At 36.5% G+C, this 20,204-nt stretch overlaps 3 protein-coding genes across 5 annotated transcripts in view; 1 reads left to right on the top strand and 2 right to left on the bottom strand.

Moving 5' to 3' along the window:
* Positions 1-838: 838 nt before the first annotated feature.
* Positions 839-20,204, bottom strand: part of LOC149394363 (TMV resistance protein N-like) — a 30,302-nt gene continuing 10,936 nt past the window's right edge. Inside the window, exon 4 of the mRNA XM_089618320.1 lies at positions 839-1,131. Coding sequence (XP_089474446.1) covers positions 973-1,131 — 159 coding nt within the window. The 3' untranslated portion in view covers positions 839-972. The remainder of the gene's footprint in view (positions 1,132-20,204) is intronic.
* LOC149394364 (uncharacterized) lies at positions 9,710-19,332 on the bottom strand. 2 transcript variants are annotated; one of them, XM_089616724.1, is made up of 3 exons: positions 19,301-19,332; positions 10,426-10,678; positions 9,710-10,074 (listed from the first exon to the last, which is right to left on the bottom strand). In XM_089616724.1, the coding sequence occupies exons 1-3, from the start codon at positions 19,323-19,325 to the stop codon at positions 10,050-10,052; spliced, it is 303 nt and encodes a 100-aa protein (XP_089472850.1). In that variant the 5' UTR covers positions 19,326-19,332; the 3' UTR covers positions 9,710-10,049. The 2 variants fall into 2 exon arrangements, 1 of the variants encoding a protein (XP_089472850.1); XR_016299711.1 differs by lacking the exons at positions 9,710-10,074; positions 19,301-19,332 and adding an exon at positions 10,270-10,334 and having other exon boundaries at positions 10,426-10,769.
* On the top strand, positions 12,890-14,379 carry LOC149394365 (uncharacterized). 2 transcript variants are annotated; one of them, XM_089616719.1, is made up of 2 exons: positions 12,920-13,387; positions 13,424-14,379. In XM_089616719.1, the coding sequence occupies exons 1-2, from the start codon at positions 13,150-13,152 to the stop codon at positions 14,377-14,379; spliced, it is 1,194 nt and encodes a 397-aa protein (XP_089472845.1). In that variant the 5' UTR covers positions 12,920-13,149. The 2 variants fall into 2 exon arrangements, with proteins under 2 accessions (XP_089472844.1, XP_089472845.1); XM_089616718.1 differs by having other exon boundaries at positions 12,890-14,379.

Below are 20,204 nucleotides of genomic sequence, written 5' to 3'. Positions count from 1 at the left end.
TTGCCTTTAAGATCCGTCTTTCTCCGAAATCCACACTCTCTTTCGTTTTCCTTTCTGTTGTTGACTTTCTCCACTTGACCAGCCCGGGGTGTAGGCCAAATGGGAAAGCTCATCCTTTTGACATTCTCTGCGAAATTTCTGGGCATCTAGGCGATAAAGCAAGCGGACCCCACATTTTCTGACTTGTGTTTGGGTGTCCCTCTGGACGCGAAAACGGTCAATCACTCTCGCGACTTTAAACGACACTTGTGTTGCACCGAAGAGATTCCCACACGGGGCTACCTCGTGCGTTACCGCGAAGCCTGTGAAATCCGGATTCCCAGGAAGTATTGATGGCAAAACCACTATGATATTTCTTTCCCTGGAGAACAAATGCCGATTCTAGGAACACCTCTCAACTGTTGTACAAGAGAAAAACAATTGTAAGAACAACTTTTGTGGATAGTAAAATAAAAAATACCAAATACAAGATTTATATGAAGTTTTGCATGAGACACGGATTGTATCAATACAAGTGGAAATATAAAAAATAATAATAAAAAAAAAACGACTGTCTCCACTGGACAATATCATCTTCTAAAGATAAGATATAGAACTTTCAGAATGTTATGTAGTTTTTGTGCCGCAATGAAGGATTTTAGTTTTATGATATTCTGGCAATTAATCAGACTTTTACCACTCGGCTACAACAGATGCTCAGTGCACAAAAGGGAAATATTGTAAAAAAAGTCAAAATAATAATGTTAGTCGTAGTATATAATAACATTAGTGATGATCTTATTTCAACACTCAAAGAAATTTATCATGTCTAAAAACATATCAAAGCAAGTACCTTTAATGGTTCTGACGAAACCGGTTCGAAATTTCTAGCCAGAACTCTGGTCTGAAACTCAGTCGCTACGGTGATGCGATCGAGCTACAAGCAAGTGGAAATCAAGTATTTCAAGTGGAAATCATTCCACCGGATATATTTCAGCGCAGCAGGAAGAAAATCAAGATCTTCAGGGAACAAATGTTTACTTCCATACAAAATCCAATCAATACAAACACCAGAGGGCTCATTATCAATGAAACGGTTATCTCAAATGATGACATACATTTCAAGACAATTCCTTGAATTTTTTGTGTCCCCTGATCACAATTCATAGAAGAAAAAATATTAGCACAAAATTATTTATATTCTAATAGAGAAACACGGGACATTTTATTAATCGAGCGGCAAAGCCGAAAAGATATAAAGCTAGAATGACCAAAAATTTATGATATGATATTAAAGTTTAATATTGCTGGAAACAAGTTTTAGAGGATCGTGATCATAAGCCTGACTTACTTGATTCTCTTCCAAGACATGGAAAATGTCTGATGTAGACCACAATCTACTGCGCTCTCCCGGATCATTTGATTCTCGACGAACAATTTCTTGGCCTATTTCTTGGATCAAATCATGCATCCAGATCTTTTTGTGGACTTATGGTATTTTTTGTTTAACAACTCAGTTTATGTTTGATATGAACCTTTGTTTGAAGTTTGAACTATGAAAATTATTTTTATTATTGCAAAATATTTGTCTGAATACCCCTCGGGTTCTTACATTTTTTGTCGGTTTCCTTTACGGTACACGGTTTCCTACCGGTACCGGTTTCCTTTTTTTGTCTGAATCCCCCTCGGTTTCCTCTCCGGTACGCGGTATCTCCCCAAAATTGGGGTCCCGGTACGGTAACGATAACAGTACGGCGATCCTTGTGTAGTATATGAATTGTGGACGAAATATATTTATTTAACATATATATAAATATATGAACCCAATATGTAAAGTCCCACCACTTGATATTTCATGACTTCATTACCACAACTCTCTGCTCACTTTTAAATTCAAAGCCGCAGATTTGACATCTGAAATTCCAACTCGGCCGCAGATTTATTCGTCTTCCTCCGCAGACTCTCTTTCCATTTTCGTTTCTTTTGTTTTCTCCACTTGACCGGCCTTGGGCAACGGCCAAATGGGAAATCTCATCCTTTTGATATTCTCTTCGAAATTCTTCCGCATCTTGGCGACAAAGCAAATGGACCCCACATTTTCTGGCTTTCATTTGGGAGTCCTTCTTGACCCCAAGATTGTCCATGATATAACTCCAGCGAATTCGAACGATACTTGCGTTGCACCAGAAATATCGCTGCAGTCCACGTGAAAGGATTGCATCACAACACGACCATAGCCTTCGACTGAGATCATGTTAAAAATATGATGTGGATCGGCGCTAATTTCTTCGTGATCGATTGTGAAACGTGATTCCCACACGAGGCTAGCTCGTGTGTAGCTAAAATTTGGGCTGAATGAGATGACAGCACAGACCGCGAAGCCTTGATGGCAAAACTACTCTGATATATCGACTGTCGTACAAGAGAAAGCATTGTTAGAACATCTCTTGTGGATATATCTCAGCGTAGCGGGAAGAGAATCTTGATCTTCCGGTAAGTAGTGTTTTCTTCCACTCACACGATAAATATCAAGAAACCATAGATTACACATTTTTAACAATTAATTAGGAAAATAGCAAATTTAAACGATTGATATTGTTAAATAGCCAACGTTTTGTTAATCTTAGGTAAATAGCCACTGTTTTTTATTTACAAGCGCAGTTTAACAAGAATACCCATACACATCATTCCCGCTCAAACGTTGACTATTTAAATAAATTTGATCAATCGCCTCTCTTAACACGATTAAGTCAACTAAATAATTAATTTCTAAATTTAAACACATAACACAATTCAAATTTAAATGAATGACTCACAAAAATATTCAAATAAAAACGTAGAATAAATGTGTTAATATCTATTAATATGTGTCAATAATTGTAAATATTCTGTAAATATCTGTAAATACGTATAAATGTGAACTATGATTTTAAAGAACACAAAATCATAGTAATAATGTAAAAATCATAGTAAATACGTATAAATATCTGTAAATACGTATATTTTGAGCATTGATATGCTATCAGAAATCCATGAAATAATGTAGAAATAACTACTTTCTATATTTTTGGAAATATAAGCAAGTGAATCTAAAATTCAAATTAAAAAAAAATTGCTTTAAATAAATTGTTGAATTAATAATGAAAATTCGGAAATAAAAAGGAGGGATAAACTTGGAAAATATAAATTTTTTTGATAGGGCCATGCCATCTTTGTGATTATTTACCTAAGATTTACGAAATGTTGGCTATTTAGCAATATCACACGTTTAAATTGACTATTTTCCTAATGGACGTTTTCTTTAAAGTTCAGAGGGCTTATAGTCAATGGATCTGCTATGTCAAATGGTGACATACACGTCAAGAGAACTCCTTGAATTTCTTTTGTCCCCTTATCACAATTTATAGAAGAAAAAAATGACCGCATATTTATAATATGATGATATAGTATAATGTTGATGCAAACAAGTTTTAACAGATCTTGATAATTGGCAAGGCTTACTCGATTCTCTTCCAAAACGTGGCAAATATCCGTTGTAGACCACAATCTACGTTGACTATAATATTTATATGTAAATACCAATTACCTTTATTCATTCGCGCTTTATATGTAATTTATTTAAAAACGGGAAAACAAACAACAGTCTATGAATCGTGGAGAACACAAATAAAGTCAAGAGGTAAAAATCGACAATTGATAATTATCAAAATCACAGATTCAAGTAAGGAATCCAAGATTCGGAGTTGCGATTCGAAGAGGGAGTGAAACCATCTCTTGAGAAGTATGAATTTTATTGGTTTATTTCGATTTAAGGCTATTTTTATTTCAAAATTGGGATTTGGAGGTTAGGGTATTATTTTGGGGTTTGGTTCGATTTTTCTTATATAAGTGTCAACATCAATGAAAGGGAGATTAATGTCACTGTTATCTATTTCAAGGTATAATTTCGGCATTTAACTTTAACAGAGTATATGAACTCGACATTTTTTAAAATCAAATATTAAACTCGACAGTTCACTAAAATACAGGGTATATATGTGTCATTTTCTCTTTTTTTTAGTCCAAAATGATATAAAATTATTTAACCCTCTAAAAAAACCCAAACGTGGTCTAAACAATTTGGCTGTATGCATTTATAAAAGAGAAATTATACTTACTAAGCCACATCAAACGTTAGAATTGTATTCGTCATTTAAGTTTAACAGAGGATATGAACTTAACATTTTTTAAAATCAAATATTAAACTCGATATTTCACTAAAATACAGGGAATATATGTGTCATTTTCCCTTCTTTTTTTCAGTCCAAAAAGATATAAAATTATTTCTTAAAAAACCAAATCGTGGTCTAAACAATTTGGCTGAATGCATTTATAAAAGAGAAATTATACTTACTAAGCCACATCAAACGTTGGAATTGTTTTCCAACCAAGATTTCAATTTTTTTTTTTAAATAGCCAATCTGAAGCTGGTGCTTGCTCGAGTCTCTTCACCCCAAGATAAACGAAGCGACTCACACACTGGCTAGGTCATCTTTTAATTATGGGTTATATAGCTATATAGCCACACGGCTATAAAGGTTTTGGTTTTAGCCAACCTTTAGTTAATTTTTCATAAATAGCAACACCCATCAATTAACAAGAAGTTAAAAGACCAAACAGACGTAAAAAATATCCCGCCCATTTTGAAGCAGAATAATTAAAAAATTAATACATAAATTTGGTCATAATAACTGTTCTCGCTATTCGATGAAGGAAATTAAATGTCATTAATTAATTACCATAAATTTCAAACTAAGAAAAAGAAAAATCAAATCTTCAGAAATTTGAATTCTTCCCTCACCTCTCTGTTCATGCGCTCCAAGCCGTAATCCACGTGCTCCGCCAGGATCCCTCCATGCACAAACACCGACTCCCCCACCACCACCACCGTCACAGCTCTTCCAGGCCGCGGCGCGTCACGAATCGAAAGTCGTGGCGAGGTGGTCGAGGAGGACATTGAGGTCGCCGACGGTGAGGTTGCCGGGGGAGGAGCGCTGGGGGCGAGCGAGCTTCACCTGGGTGGGCCGTTCAACCCGTTGGGGAAGGTGTCGGCGTCGGCGTCGGGAAGAAGGAAGGCCCGACACTTGCTCGCACGCCGCCATCGATCGATCGATACACACTTTTTGTTTCCTTTTTAAGGACGGCAGAGTTTTTTGTTTTTTTTTAACAGTGTTTATTGTAAATGAGTATTGTAAATGCGCAAGGAAGAAATTTACAGTACAAATATCTGTTAATATGTTAATGAGTCACGTAAATGTATGTTTTATTTACAGATATATTCAATAAAAAAAATATATTTACAGATTTTATCCATAATTAATAGCCACGAAAAAACTAATTTGCTAAAGTCAACGCTGAAAAAATCCATATCCTCACGCCCAGAAATTCAAAATACACTAACAATGTTTCCAAATCGGTAAGATTCAAAATTTATAAGAAAATCTCTAATTATAATTAGGGAATATAGGTAATAAATAAGGGCAAACTTGTAAAAGTATTTCAATTAATAAGCTGCCACGTAAGCAAGATGACTATTTACAGAAAATTAACGAAAGGGTGGCTAAAACCAAATCGCTAGGCTTAAAGATGGTTACGCAGACAATTTTTTGTTTAATTATTCCAACGTTGTTTGTTGCCTCTCTGAGTACCAGCTTTGTATCGAACATGTCATAGCAAGTGATTTTGGTTGTCTAAATTAATGAAATGGTTCACTCAAATTTAAAAAAAAAAAGAAAAAAAGATAGGTGATATAAAAAAAGAGTGATCATTTAGAAACAATATCTACCGTTCACACCATGTTACACGTATTAATACATTCAAATTCAAGTCACTGCGACATAAGCTCTATAATTCTTTTTTTTTTTTTTTATCATAATCATAATCGCTATAAAAAAGTTTTGAATAAATTTGGCTCCAAACGGCGTCAGACGTGGAGGAGACCGACGAAGAGTCTTACGAGGCCCATAATCGTCTTCATCTTCTTCTTCGGGAATATTTTTTTCAAACTCAGTTTGTTTCTCAATATTAATTTTGTTTCTTCAGAAATTAATATGTGTGCATTAGGGACACTTACATAAATTGCGGGATTTAATTATGACGCTCTTTCATTTAATTTCTGAAAACTAATAAATTAAAATGTCCTTTTCTAATTAAGGACAACATCGATTTTTTTACACGTTTTTGAAATTTTTCCACATCAGCGAATGGCTACTAAACTAAAACTTATGAAACGTTGGCTATATTAAAATTTCAATATTTCCATTTGGTTATTTTGCTACTGCACCCTTTATTTATATAAAAAAAAAAGTTGGTTTTTTTTACTAGAAGTTGTTTTTTATATAGAATTAATGACATTTTTGGCCCCTCGTCTTTGACCTCTTTAACACCTTGGTCCCTGATTAAAAAAACTTGCATTCTTGACCCATTATGATAGTCATTTTTTCATTTTCAGTCCTTCTGTTAAAAAAACCGTCAAAACAGATGAAAAATGGATCATGTGCGTATCACGTGCCTTTTAAATGAGGACAAAATCGTAATTTAATAATAAATTAAAAAACAAATCATATTACGATTAAAATTAATAAAATAAAAATAAATAAAATGGAGAAGTCAGCATTTGATTATAAAACAAATTTGATATCAGCTCAATGAAAACAAAACGACTGACTCGTGATTAGTTTCACATCTAGCGTAACATCTTGTCGAATAACTGATATCAGCTCAATGGTACTATTCGGAAAGAGCGAAAAAAGGAGAGACTAAACACAGTGAACCAATGAAACAGATATTACTTACAGTATACGTCTCTAACGACGGCCAAGCTGAGCTCGGACTCGTCTCCAAGCATAGAGCAGAGAAATTGCTCAGCTCTTTCTCTGTCCTTTACGCCATTGTCAAAACCTTTGAGCTTCGACTTCCTCGGGCTCGGCACAGCGTACTGCCTGCCAATGACAGTCGAGACCATGCCCGTGGCGGCAACCACGCGCTTTTGCTTGCTCCTCCGGAAGTCCGCCTCGCAATTAACCAGACTCTCGGCGAACCCGTCCGACGATCCCGATCCCGATCCTGAGCTCGAGCTCGAGGCGTCGCCGGAGACCGAACTCGTCGACAGCGCGTCGGAGCTCTCCAACATCTCCACAGATAAGATCTCCGCCGCCCTGTGGACATCGCCGCCGGCCTCGTCGTAGGCCATCGCAGCCTCGTCGAGCGACGCGGAGCAGAAAGCCTCCGCGAGCGCGTGGATCGCACTCTTCTTCTTCATCTCCGTCTCTCCGGCGTCTTCGCTTCTCCGTTCGTCGATGGTCTTGCTGGCCGGAGCCTGAGATGGCGGTTGCGAGCTCCGCTTCTTCTTTGCGTTCTTCTTCGTGTGCTTCATCTTCGGAAAATAGGATTGTCAGCAAAATTAGGGTTTGGTGAATTGGGGGAAGACCGAGGTCTCCATGTTATCGGGGTTGGGGTCGGGGTCGGGATCGTGGAGAGGGTTTCGCGGGCCTCTCGTCTTGGACCTCGTCTTTGACCTCTGTCATTTTTGGCCTCTGTCTTCCCCCAATTCACCAAACCCCAATTCAGGGCCACGCTCGGGATCAGGAACGAGAAGACCGGCTCTTCGGGGCTCTTCGAGCCTTTCCAATCAAAGTCAAAGGCCGACGAAGCTCGATTTAGCCAGCCTAGTTCTCGATGATCATGGTCTGCGTCGACGGAGAAGCAACGCAGAAGCAACGCGAGAGAGAGAAGAAGAAGAAGAAGAAGATATTTTTATTTTTTTTAACTATTATTTTTTATTTTATTAATTTTAATAGTAATATGATTTGTTTTTTAATTTATTATTAAATTACGATTTTGTCCTCATTTAAAAGGCACGTGATACGCACATGATCCATTTTTCATCTGTTTTGACGGTTTTTTTAACAGAAGGACTGAAAGTGAAAAAATGACTATCATAATGGGCCAAGACTGCAGGGTTTTTTAATCAGGGACCAAAGTGTTAAAGAGGTCCAAGACGAGGGGCCAAAAATGTCATTAATTCTTTTATATATACAAATTGTTATACAATTTTTACCATTTTTTTATGAGTAAGGATCGTTATTTTTTTGTGTTAACACATGGCTTTTATATTTTTTGCATTAGAAATGTCTATCATATTGTTGCATCAGGTTTATATAGACTGATTTTGTTGTAGTTGTTTCTGGGAATGGATGGTTAGTGTTGTTTAATATAAACTATTATTGATGTTTTTGGATATTGATTTTTTTACTTGATTTTTAAAGAGTAAGAGAAGGTTTATTTAATAATTAGAGGAATAACATGTTTATATGGATTATTATTAAGTAAATCCATATTAATCTTGTGAACGATGGAGTAAAAATATGTTTATTCATTTTTATGATGTGTTTGGATATTGAAGAAAAAATTTGTTCAAGGTTTTCTTTGGTTTTAGTTTATATATATTGGCGTTTTTCAGTGTTGATTTATGATTGTGGTTATATGAGTATCCGAAAATCTTTCATACAAACAAATGTCAATAATTCCGAAATTACGTTTATATCTAATATTGATACAGCTATATATTCATTGTTGTTCTATTTAAATTTTTTCTATAATTTTAATAAAATGTGAGTGATTTGTTTATTGTACTAATTATTAATATAATTTTTTTCCAACCTTTACTTACCGCATTCTTCCTAGTAAAATCCGCGTTCCAAACCAAAGTCACAGCTTGTAACACTCTTTATGGGAATAGAGCTAATATGGTGGATTATATTCTTAATTCATTCACATCATGTCTTACTCTTCGTGTCATGTTATATGCATAGGAGCAAAGTTCTTGCTTAGATTCATAAAAATATTTTGGGTTTGATATCAACTTGTGCATGGTCTATGATTCAGGGTGTATAAAGGCATGTCACTGTTTCAAAAAAAATATTAGAGTTTAAGTAATTATAGATGAAAGTAAAATTCTATTTCAGTAAAATATCATGTGGTGATCAAACGGATAAACGGTCCCCGTCTGTCCGTTCCATTTGATCATGTTTACCCCAAAAAAAAAAGCTCTCGTAGTTTATTGGATAAACAAAAATTCAAGACTTAAATTATCCGAGAGTTTACCCAGGCTCTGGGAAGCTATGAGAGATCAAAGACTAAAGTTTTTAAAATATTGAAAAGAAAAATGTGAAAACTAGTAAGGAAGTATAAGCGTCCGGAAATTTAAGGTAGGCTTTTCGGCAACGGTAAAACTTGAATTGTCAGATAATTTCATTTTTACCCTTGATTTTTTTTTTTCATTTTCGCATTGGCCTCTTGAGCTATTGATTTTTGCTCCGGTAGCATCTTTATTAACTTACATTCATATTAAAAAAATAAAATAAAAAATTGCTGTTCCGAAATATTACAAAAGTTATCAACTCAAGCTCTATTAATGATGTCACTAATTAGTTCATCAATACACAAAAAAAAAAAAAAAAAAAAACACTAAAATAAAATGAGTCATATTTATAACAGATTTTTTACCTATTTTTATAATAAAATAATCTCAATAATATCCATTATAATACAATTATGTGCCAAGAATGCAATTTTTTTTTTTTTGTTGAAAATATGAACGTACACTACTACAAAATGTTGATATTGGGTTGTCGATTTTTTTTGTTTTTTTTAAGAAAACAGGGCCTCATTAAAACCTCCCCGTCCCCAAATAGGTGTGACGAAGAGGAAAGTGTACCCCACCACCTCATTAAAACTCCGGTTGTCGGGTAAGGATACAAAATCGGAAAGTCGTAATTTCACGGCCCATTTAAAAAGCGAATGAGCTACGAAAATCGACTTCCTCACTGTCCATTTACAACTTACAAGACTCAAATCAATCAACTAACAAACTTAAAATTAAAGTAAAAAGGAGAGCAAAGCTATTCCAATCTGGACTCGGTTTGTCGTTCATAAAGCTATCCATGAAAGCCTGATTGTCTCCTTTGACAATAACTCTCTTAGTATTGTGAAATTTTGCAAGAATCAGAGCCAAATGAAGCCCTTTCATCTCAGCCTCCATAACCAAATGCCTCACTGAACCACACACAATTTCCAGGAAGTCGCCGAGCAATCAGACACGATTCTCCAAATCAAGAACTTATTGCACTAACATAATATAAAGTCAACAGTCACGGAGCTTACCATTCCCGATCTCCATAAACCATAATATCGGTCACCTTTGAAAATAACTCTCTTAGTATTGCGAAAATTTTGCAAGAAGCAGCGCCAAATGAAGCCCTTTCATCCTCACTGCCACAGACTTGACAGCAATCTACGATTCCCTGTCGAGCAATCTGACACGATTCTCCAACATAATTATCGCCAAATCAAGAACTTATCGCGCTAACATAATTATCGTATAAAGTCAACAGTCAGGGAGCTTACCTGGAATACCATTCCCGATCTCCAGAAACCATAATATCGGTCACCTTGAAGCCTTGCCCTGCATTCAGATCAAGACTAGGAACGAGCCGGTCTTTGAAATCAGTGAAAACCCCAACCTCGTTACCACTCCCAATCACATAACAAGAGTTGGAAATATTTCTGTCTGAGCAGCCATAAGAACCACATTCATATCCTCGAATCTCCAAAATCCCATCCCGCCACTTATCTTCGGATGACTTTATCCCATGTTTTCCTAGCCATTTTATCAAAGGGGTTGACAACATGTTTTCGGAAATTTATAGGTAGCCATAACATATTGGTTGATACTTTTGAGAATTGAAGGAGGTCACTACTACAAAATACCTATTAGAAGTCGCTATATTTGCGTCGGGTACATTTTTGAGCGACGCGTAACATTATTTTTTGGAGCTCAATTGACGTGGAAAAGATTAAAATTAAGCAACTTTAATTTGATTGGGCCACGTGGCCTGGCGTCGCTCAAAAAGCGAGCGACGCCCCCCCTTTTTTTTTAAAAAAAAATGCACAAAACCATTCGCCCAACAGTTTTCTCCTCACTTCATCTTCCTCATTCGACATTCTCTCCAAAACCCCCAAATACCTCCATTGAAACCCACCTCCACCACCATTACACATCTCCACCGACCACCTCCACCACCATTACATATTTCTTGCACTCTACTCCGGCCGGCGTCGTGATTTTGGTGAACGTTTTCCGTCGTGACGCACGGGTAAGATGTTAGTTTTAGGGTTTTCTCTAGGTTTTTTTTGTTTTTTTTTTATTTCATGATATTAAGATTCTTAGGTTATTTTTTATTGATTTCGGTGTGAAGATGTGCATTTGTTGTTATTTACCGCCCTCCCCGCGCCCATAGTCGCCGCCGGTAACTCCGCAACTCCGATTTCGTCCGGTCGCCGTCGTCGGGTAGAGTTTTTTTTTTTTAATAAACATTTTATTAAATTTTTTGTTACATATTTTCAGCCTCTCATTAGCTTGTGGACACCTTTAATCCGGTTTTCACTCGCCGTCGCCGCCGCCGCCCGTGTTAGCATCCAAGTAAGTTTTTTGTTTTATTTTATAAAATGTCAATTTTTTTTTTGTACATATTATATTGGGCGTCGCTTGAAAATTGTGTGTCACTAATAATATAAAATGATTATTTTTTTGTGATTTTGATATATGTATTGATATGTTATGTTTACTAGTAGTTTATAGACTTTAGACGTCGCTTTTTCTTTGTTGGACATGAATTGTGTGTGAATTGTGTGCGAATTTTGTTGTTTTGTAATGATATAAGTTATGTTTCCTAGTAGGTTTGACTTTAGATGTCGCTTTTTTTTTTTGCACGTGAATTGTGTGTGATTTTGTTGTGTTGAGATGATCATATATGTTATGTAGTTTAGATGTCTTTTTTTTTAATTGGGTTTAATTTTTGTGTATAGCTTTATTATGGATAAGTTATGGATGTCGGCTCGTAGAGATTCAAACCAATATGTGGATGGTGTGAGAAAGTTCTTGGACCATTGTCTTAGTGTATGTGAAAACATAGAGAGAATTCCATGTCCGTGTGTCAAATGTGGGAATTTAAGCTTTGGTAACATTACTACCCTAAAAGAACATTTGATATGTAAGGGTATCGATCAAAGCTATAAGATATGGATACACCATGGGGAAAATTATGTGGCAGAACATAATGTTGTCGTTCAAGATAATTCTGATGAAGAAGACGTTGATGCCCCTTACATTGCTGAGATGGTTAATGATTTGCAAGATGAACTTCAAGACAATCCCGACGAGCTTTATTCTCTTTTAAGTGACGCCGAAACTCCTCTATATCCTGGTTGTGTCAAGTTCACCAAACTTTCAACCTTAATAAGGTTATTCAACTTAAAAGCCAAATACGGATCGAGCGATGTTATGTTCTCAGAACTTCTTGGCTTGCTACGAGATATATTGCCAGAAAATAATCAGATACCCTCGTCTGTATATGTGGCAAAAAAAACTCTAGCGGCTATTGGTTTGGGATATAAGAAAATTCATGCATGTCCAAATGATTGCATCCTTTACCGTAATGAGTATGAAACTCTTGAGCAGTGTCCCATGTGTGAAGCTTCTAGGTGGAAGCAGAAAAAGGATACAGAAAAGCAATCTAAAATCCCTGTAAAACTATTGTGGCACCTACCAATCATTCCGCGTTTTCGTCGATTATTACGAAATCCTAAGCACGCTCAAAGTTTGACTTGGCATGCTAACCAAAGGATCGATGATGGAAAGCTTCGACACCCCGCAGATTCGCATGCCTGGAAACATGTTGATTCAAAGTGGCCGACGTTCGGCAAAGAGTCTAGAAATCTTCGTCTCGCTCTCTCATCCGATGGTATTAATCCACATAGTCTACAAAGCAGTAGATACAGTTGTTGGCCCGTGGTTCTTGTGACGTATAATCTCTCGCCTTGGTTGTGCATGAAACGCAAATTCATGATGTTATCTCTACTCATCTCTGGTCCCAAACAACCAGGTAATGACATTGATGTGTATTTGGCTCCATTGATAGACGAACTGAAGTTGTTGTGGGAAAATGGTGTCCAAGCTTTTGATGGACATCTTAAAGAGGAATTCATACTTCGGGCTGTTCTGTTATGGACCATAAATGATTTCCCGGCTTATGGAAATTTATCTGGTTATTCTGTCAAAGGCTTTAAGGGATGTCCGATTTGTGCAGACGGTCTGAAGGTCAATACCTGAAATATGGGCAAAAAGTTGTGTATATGAATCATAGACGCTTTTTACCATTAAATCATCGTTTTCGCAGATGTCAAGCGGCGTTTAATGGCAAAAAAGAGTTTCGTACAGTTAAAAAGCCATTGTCAGGAGTTGAAACCTTTAATATGTTGTCGAAGATGAAACTTAGGCCTCTGGGAAAAATTGTGAAAAAGTCGAAGAGTGATACGTCTGTAAAGAGGAGAAGAGGGGAGAAAGTCGAAGGAAGTTGGAAGAAGAAATCGATATTCTTCGAGTTAGAGTATTGGAAGCATCTACTTGTGCGTCATAATCTTGATGTCATGCATATTGAAAAGAATGTGTGCGATAGTCTCATTTCTACACTGCTTAACATTCCGGGAAAAACAAAAGATGGTATATCGTCGCGGCGAGACTTGGTTCATATGGGAATTAGAACTGAATTAGCTCCGAAGGAGAATGGAAATCGTACATATCTACCACCATGTTCTTTTACTCTAACGAGAGAGGAGAAAAAGAAGTTTTGTCAAACGTTGTTTGATATTAAGGTGCCCGAGGGATATGCAGCTAACATCCGAAGCTATGTTTCTTTGGAGGAGTTGAAAGTCTTTGGACTCAAGTCTCATGATTATCATGTTTTGATGCAACATCTTTTGCCCGTGGCCATTGAGTCGATGCTCCCAGACGGATTGAGAGATGCCGTTATACGACTCTGTGCATTTTTTAACATTCTTTGTTCCAAGGTTGTTGATACATCGATACTTGACGAGCTTCAATCTCACATTGTGACCACGTTGTGTAAATTGGAGCAATATTTTCCGCCATCATTCTTCGACGTAATGATTCATCTTACAGTGCATTTGGTGAGAGAACTGCAATTGTGCGGACCTGTGTATCTTCGATGGATGTATCCTTTTGAGAGATTCATGCAAGTGTTAAAAGGATATGTAAGAAATCGAAATCGGCCTGAAGGATGTATCGTTGAAGGGTACTTGGCTGAAGAATCTGTGGAATGTTGTTCTGAATACTTGCACGATTTGGAAGCTGTTGGACTTCGCACTGATGTTGTTCGAGATAGTGTTACAAGTAAAGGCTTAAACAATGGGGTTGTTTGTTCGGTTTCCTATACACAGCTTTTGCAAGCGCATCATATGATCTTAGAGAACTCCGATTTAGTTCAGCCATTTATCGAGTAAGTTATCATATTTTATATTTTCCTATATTTTTAGTCTTCTATATATATATATATATATATATATATATATATATATATATATATATATTAACTTCTTATCTTAAAAAATGCAGAGAACACATGAATTTATTGCAACATACGTCGACAAATAAAACTCCGAAATGGATACAAAACGAGCACGTGCGCAGATTCTCAAAATGGTTAGAAGAGAGAGTTTTGACAAAGAACGATGCTATTTGTACACTTCGTTGTTTATCAAAAATACCGAGTACAGAAGTTATCAAGCATTCAGGTTACATCATTAATGGTGTACGGTTCAGCACAGAGGAACGTGATCGTAAGAGAGTCACGCAAAATAGCGGGGTGAGTTTGGTTGCGAAGACTATGCAGATATCGAGTGCAAAAGACACAAATCCCATATATTCAGACATGATATACTACGGAATTATCAAAGAGATATGGGAAATCGATTACGTGTCCTTTCGTCAGCCGGTTTTTTTGTGTGATTGGGTTGAGAGTAATAATGGTGTTAAAGTGAACAAGAATGGATTTACAGTGGTAGATCTAAATAGAATCGGTCATCGTAAAGAACCGTTCGTGATGGCGACACACGTACAACAAGTGTTCTATGTTCGTAGTCAGAGCAAGTCAAGATGGTCATACGTATTCGCTACGCAGAGTAAATATTACGCAAAGGAACTTCAGGATGAAGGGCATGATGATGATATTTTAGCTAAAACGTTAACTCCTATCAAAGGTCTATGTTAAGATGATATCCTGGTTGACAACGAGGAGTTATTGTATTTACGTGAGAATGGAGAGGGCATTTATGTAGATTAAACATATGATGAAGTAAGTTAATTTGTTTAAGAGAATCGTGAACAGTATGATGTTATTATAGAATTATTATCGATTAATAATTATTTGATTGTTTGTGTAGGTTTAAAATGTCCGACAATGAAGCTTCCGGTTCCGATGATGCTACGCCTAGTGAGAGAGCAAAAAGAGGTCCAACAAAACTCCCGGCAATAGTACATGTGAGGAGTCAAGGAACTAGACTCGAAGTTGACGTGGATGAGTACGGAGCGCCTATCGGTGATAAGGCAAGAAGCTTTGCAAGCTTTTTGGGTGTTCAAGCTAGAAGAGTGTCCATTCTTTACGATGATTGGCGCGAAGTTCCTCTCCACCTTAAGAACATAATGTGGAACGTTATTCATGTAAGTTTTTCTTTTAGTATACAACTATTTGTATGATGTTTACATAATTGTTTATTATCTAACACTCATTTTTCAGACAACCTTTGACATCGACGATATTTACCGACATGAGGCAATGAAAAAAATTGGAAAAATGTGGCGTAATTTCAAGAATAGGTTGACACGCGAGATCTACGATATCGTTAAAGAAGACATTAATCCGGAAAGTTTTGCAGAGTCTCACGAAGATGAGTACGGTATTCCAAAAGATGATTGGATCAAATATGTGAAGAAGCGGCTAAGTTCAGAATTTGCGGTAAGTTATTATGTAACCATTTTTCTTAAATACAATCTAGTTCTAAAAATTTACGTTTTGACTTAGGAACTTCGAAAAGTGCAACAAGGGAGAAAGAAGACAGACAGTACTCCACATCGACTAGGGCAAACATCATACGCGGAGTTACGAGAGAAAATGGTATCTTATTTTTCATTAATAGTATATGTATCGTCCCATTTTTTATATATTTACTATAATTCATGTTCTTAACATAGAGGAAGAAGCATCCAGAGGGAACTATACCGGATCGTGGAGTACTGTCTGTCTTCTTTTCAGTATTCCTTTTCAACAATGGCAATAAGCTCCTTCCTATCATGGAGATTTCAGTTCTCAGTTTCATATGCCTCAACCACACTATACTCCCCAACGTACTCCGTTTCAGGTGCCGCAACAACATGATACTCCACATCCTCATCAGGTAATAAAATCAAGTAGTTTTGGTACATCATATTATTATATATCAAATAATAATATAAATTTTACTATCGTTAAACTAGGAGACGTTTGTGGAAGAACCCGAAGCCTCAGTCGGGCACGGACAAAAGGCAAGCAAAGGATCGAAAAAGAAGGACCAAAGACCACCTCACACACCTCATGTTTCTCCTAATCCTCCGTCTTTTAGTTCTCCATTGTTTGCATCACAAACACCACAAACTTCACAACCACGTCAGGTAATAAAATCAAGTAGTTTTGGTATATCCTTCCTATCATGGATCAAATAAAAATATAAATTTTATCTTGTTTAAACTAGGAGACGTGTACGGAAGAACCCGGTCCCTCAGTGATGCGAAAATAAAAGGCGACCAAAGGATCGAAAAAGAAGGTTCCACATCCAGAATCCGAAGAACAAGGATCACCTCGCACACCTTTTGTTTCTCATAATCCTCCGGATTTCACAGATGAGGAGTTAATAGAATTTATGGTCGCCGAAGGTGTCTCGCCACAACCGTCGCCACGTAAATCTAAGATTAAGAGACCCAAAAAACCTGTTAATCCACATGGAGCCGAGCCGTACGTGCCATCTCCAATTGCTGAAAATGCGACACGTACTCCGTCTACTAAGGTTAGTACATTTGTCGTGATTTGTTCGTAATAGCGCTCAAATAGAATATAATTATTGTCTATTGTCTTATAGGAAACTACTTGTTTGCTTGCAATTGGGAACATCGACAATATCGTCGCATCGGGAATTTTAATGGTCGATGAGAACCCGAATCCCATGATGCACACGAGGCGTCTAGATGCAGAAAATGTCAGAGTTGCAGTGATGTTTGTAGAAGACAAGCACATGAACGATCCACTTCCCATTCCTGTAGATGACGAGATGGTGATTCTATCCGACGCGATAAAATCTATTGTTGCATGGCCAAAGAGACTAGTTATACCAGATGATGAAGATGTAAGTATATTTTGGTTTTTGGTTATATTATATTACTATAGATGTAATTGAAAGTGTATGCAGGTTCTCATACGAAGCTCGAAGAAGAAAGGCAAATCAACTCCGATCGCGCCTAGAACGCAACCAAAATCTCACCCACCTCCTCCTCCGACTGTCCCACTCACTCAAGATGTCGCTAATCCAATTACGACGTTGTTGGATATTGTGGCAAACACTACAGACGATCATTTATACACTATGGACACCGATCCTGTAGTATTTGGCACTCCTGCGGATTTAATGGTTTTAAAAGAAGATATTGAACAGTTCTTAGCATCCGAGGAGATTGGAGCCACAACTATTATGATATACATGAGGTATGTATACTAAAAAAACTATTTATTTTAATAACGAAAAATCGTATATAACTTGTTCATTGATTAGGGACTTGTACGCGAATAATCGACAAGCCGAATATCGATTTGTGAACCCGGTGGAAGTTGCAATCGATGTTAGACCTAAGAGCTTCGATGATCGAGTGAATCATATTGCATCTCGGTTGGATGCTTTGAGAGGAACACAAATGTTGCTTATGCCATGGAACTATTCGTAAGTTCGTTAATGAGTTATTATATTTTTTTTTTTCAAATTGTTTATAAGTTAAGAATTTTTTTATTTAGGAGGCATTGGATACTTTTGGTCATGGACGGAGATGGTCATGTGTACCATTTTGATCCTCTTCATCATGCTATTCCGAGTGATCTCAAATCCGTGCTCTCAACGTAAGTAGTAACTTTTTTATCGTATATGACATTTTTCAACTACAATTCTATTGTGCATTTAGACTTATTAAACTTATCTTATGTAGAGCGTTTGGAAGATATTTTAACGTGCCGTTGAAGGTCACTTGGCATAAGGAAAAGGTACTATAAAACATACATAATTTTAATATAAACATGTTCATAAAAATGATGTATTTTATCATATATAGGGCCCGAAACAACCTTCAAGTACGGAGTGCGGATATTTTGTCTTACTAATGATGAGAGATTTTTTTAGAGGGAGATCATTCCGTGATACCCTCGCACATGTAAGTATCTAATTAATAGAGTTTTTTAGTATGTTATGTATGTATATTAATATGCTTATTTATTTTGATTTCAGTTGCGATCGTTGCAAACTTACAGTGAGACCGACATGGACGAACTTCGACAAGATTATGCTAGAATTATTGTGGATGGTATGTTGATGTCTTTCTATGAACTATGATGCGTTAAGTTACTAGAATTAGTCTAAATGTCTTTATATTGAACTAGAATTATTCTGAAAATGGTAACTGATTGTAAAAACTGCATTAACTGTTATTTACGTTATGTTCAAAAACTTGATTTTGAAATTTAGCATGAAAAATTTGAGCTGCTATATGTTTTTCTGCTTGGTTTGAGTATTGTTTCGTCTGTTTTGTAGCAGGAAAATTGGGTAAAACATAGTTTTTAAATATTAAAAAAAAATAATAATAATCTCGCGTCGCTCATTTTTTGAGCGACGCCAGACTTTTAGAGTCGCTCAATTTTTGAGCGACTCCAGCCCGGAGTCGCTCAAAAATTGAGCGACTCTAAAAGTCTGGCGTCGCTCAATTTTTGAGCGACTCCAGTCTGGCGTCGCTCAAAAAATGAGCGACGCCAAGCTGACGTCGCTTAAAAAATGAGCGACGCCAGGTTATTATGCGACACTTATAAAACGAGCGATGCCCAATTAAAAAAACCCGCCAATCCAACGTGGCGCTTACGTGGAGCGTCGCTCGATCACAAGCGACGCCAAACTTTTGGGCGTCACTAACATATGCGTCGCTCAAAAAGCGACGCCCAAAATATAACGCGTCGCTTTTTGAGCGACTCTAAAAGGGTATTTTGTAGTAGTGGGTGAACACTAAAAGAAAAATAAAAAAAACTGAGAGTCAAAGTGAAGTTCACGGGCCATCTGTTCAGCTAAAAAAGGCTAAAAATAATACCTTGTATTTTCTGTTCCAAATTCATTAAAACTTTCAACGTCCAATAGTGGTTAGTTCGCAGAGTTTCTTCGGATTACATGTTTGTCAAGGATTTCAACGTCCAATAATTCCACTGGACATACCTCAGCATCAAGAGCTCAAAGGATCAACAATCGCGTAAACATCGAAGGGCTTAATCTGTTACTTCAGATGGTGACATACAGACAATGAATGTTTAATTAGAGACTAGAATGGTAAGTGACTCTAAGCCTTCAAGGACCGAAGCATGTCTGTTCACAAAATTAGAGATATACTATTATTTCCAGATAACAAAATGAAAATAATCGCATGTTTAAAAATTATGTAAAAATCCACTTTTTTTTTAAATTGTTATTTTTTCCCGCCGTTAATAAAAAAAAATACCACGTAATTAGAACTATATCTTCATTTGTATCAAAATAATTGTCTCGTTGAGACCTTTGCAGTTCGCAGTGTTAGCAGATTTATTGAAAATGGCGGTGTATATAATATGCTAAGATTTTTTCAGATTTAGCAAAGAGAAAGACAGGACATTTATATAATTAACAGAAATTGTGGACACTAATCTAAATAGACATTGGTCGTTGAACATGTATCAAACTTTCTAGTTTTAATTATATATAAAATCCAAAATTATGAATACTGATGAAACAGTTTTTTTTTTTATTTATTCGTTAATTTTGTTTTTTCACTTTTAATACTTCACTAAAAACTTTAGTTTCAACCTGTGTCCTACCACTTTCACTTAAATTCTTCAGTATTGAGAGTACAAGTAAAAAAAATAAATATATATTCTGACCAGATATTACTAAAAAAAAATTGATTTATAGAGAACTACAGCTACCTTTTTAACTTTGGGTTTCAAAGCAGCAGCACTTTCACGTCA

The sequence above is a fragment of the Urtica dioica genome, chromosome 6 (assembly GCF_054948205.1).
Source record: "Urtica dioica subsp. dioica isolate 48M chromosome 6, U.dioica_male_clone48M_v1_H2, whole genome shotgun sequence".
Lineage (NCBI taxonomy): Eukaryota > Viridiplantae > Streptophyta > Magnoliopsida > Rosales > Urticaceae > Urtica > Urtica dioica.
The sequence above is the reverse complement of the archived record's forward strand: the minus strand, read 5'-3'. Positions and strand labels throughout refer to the sequence as shown.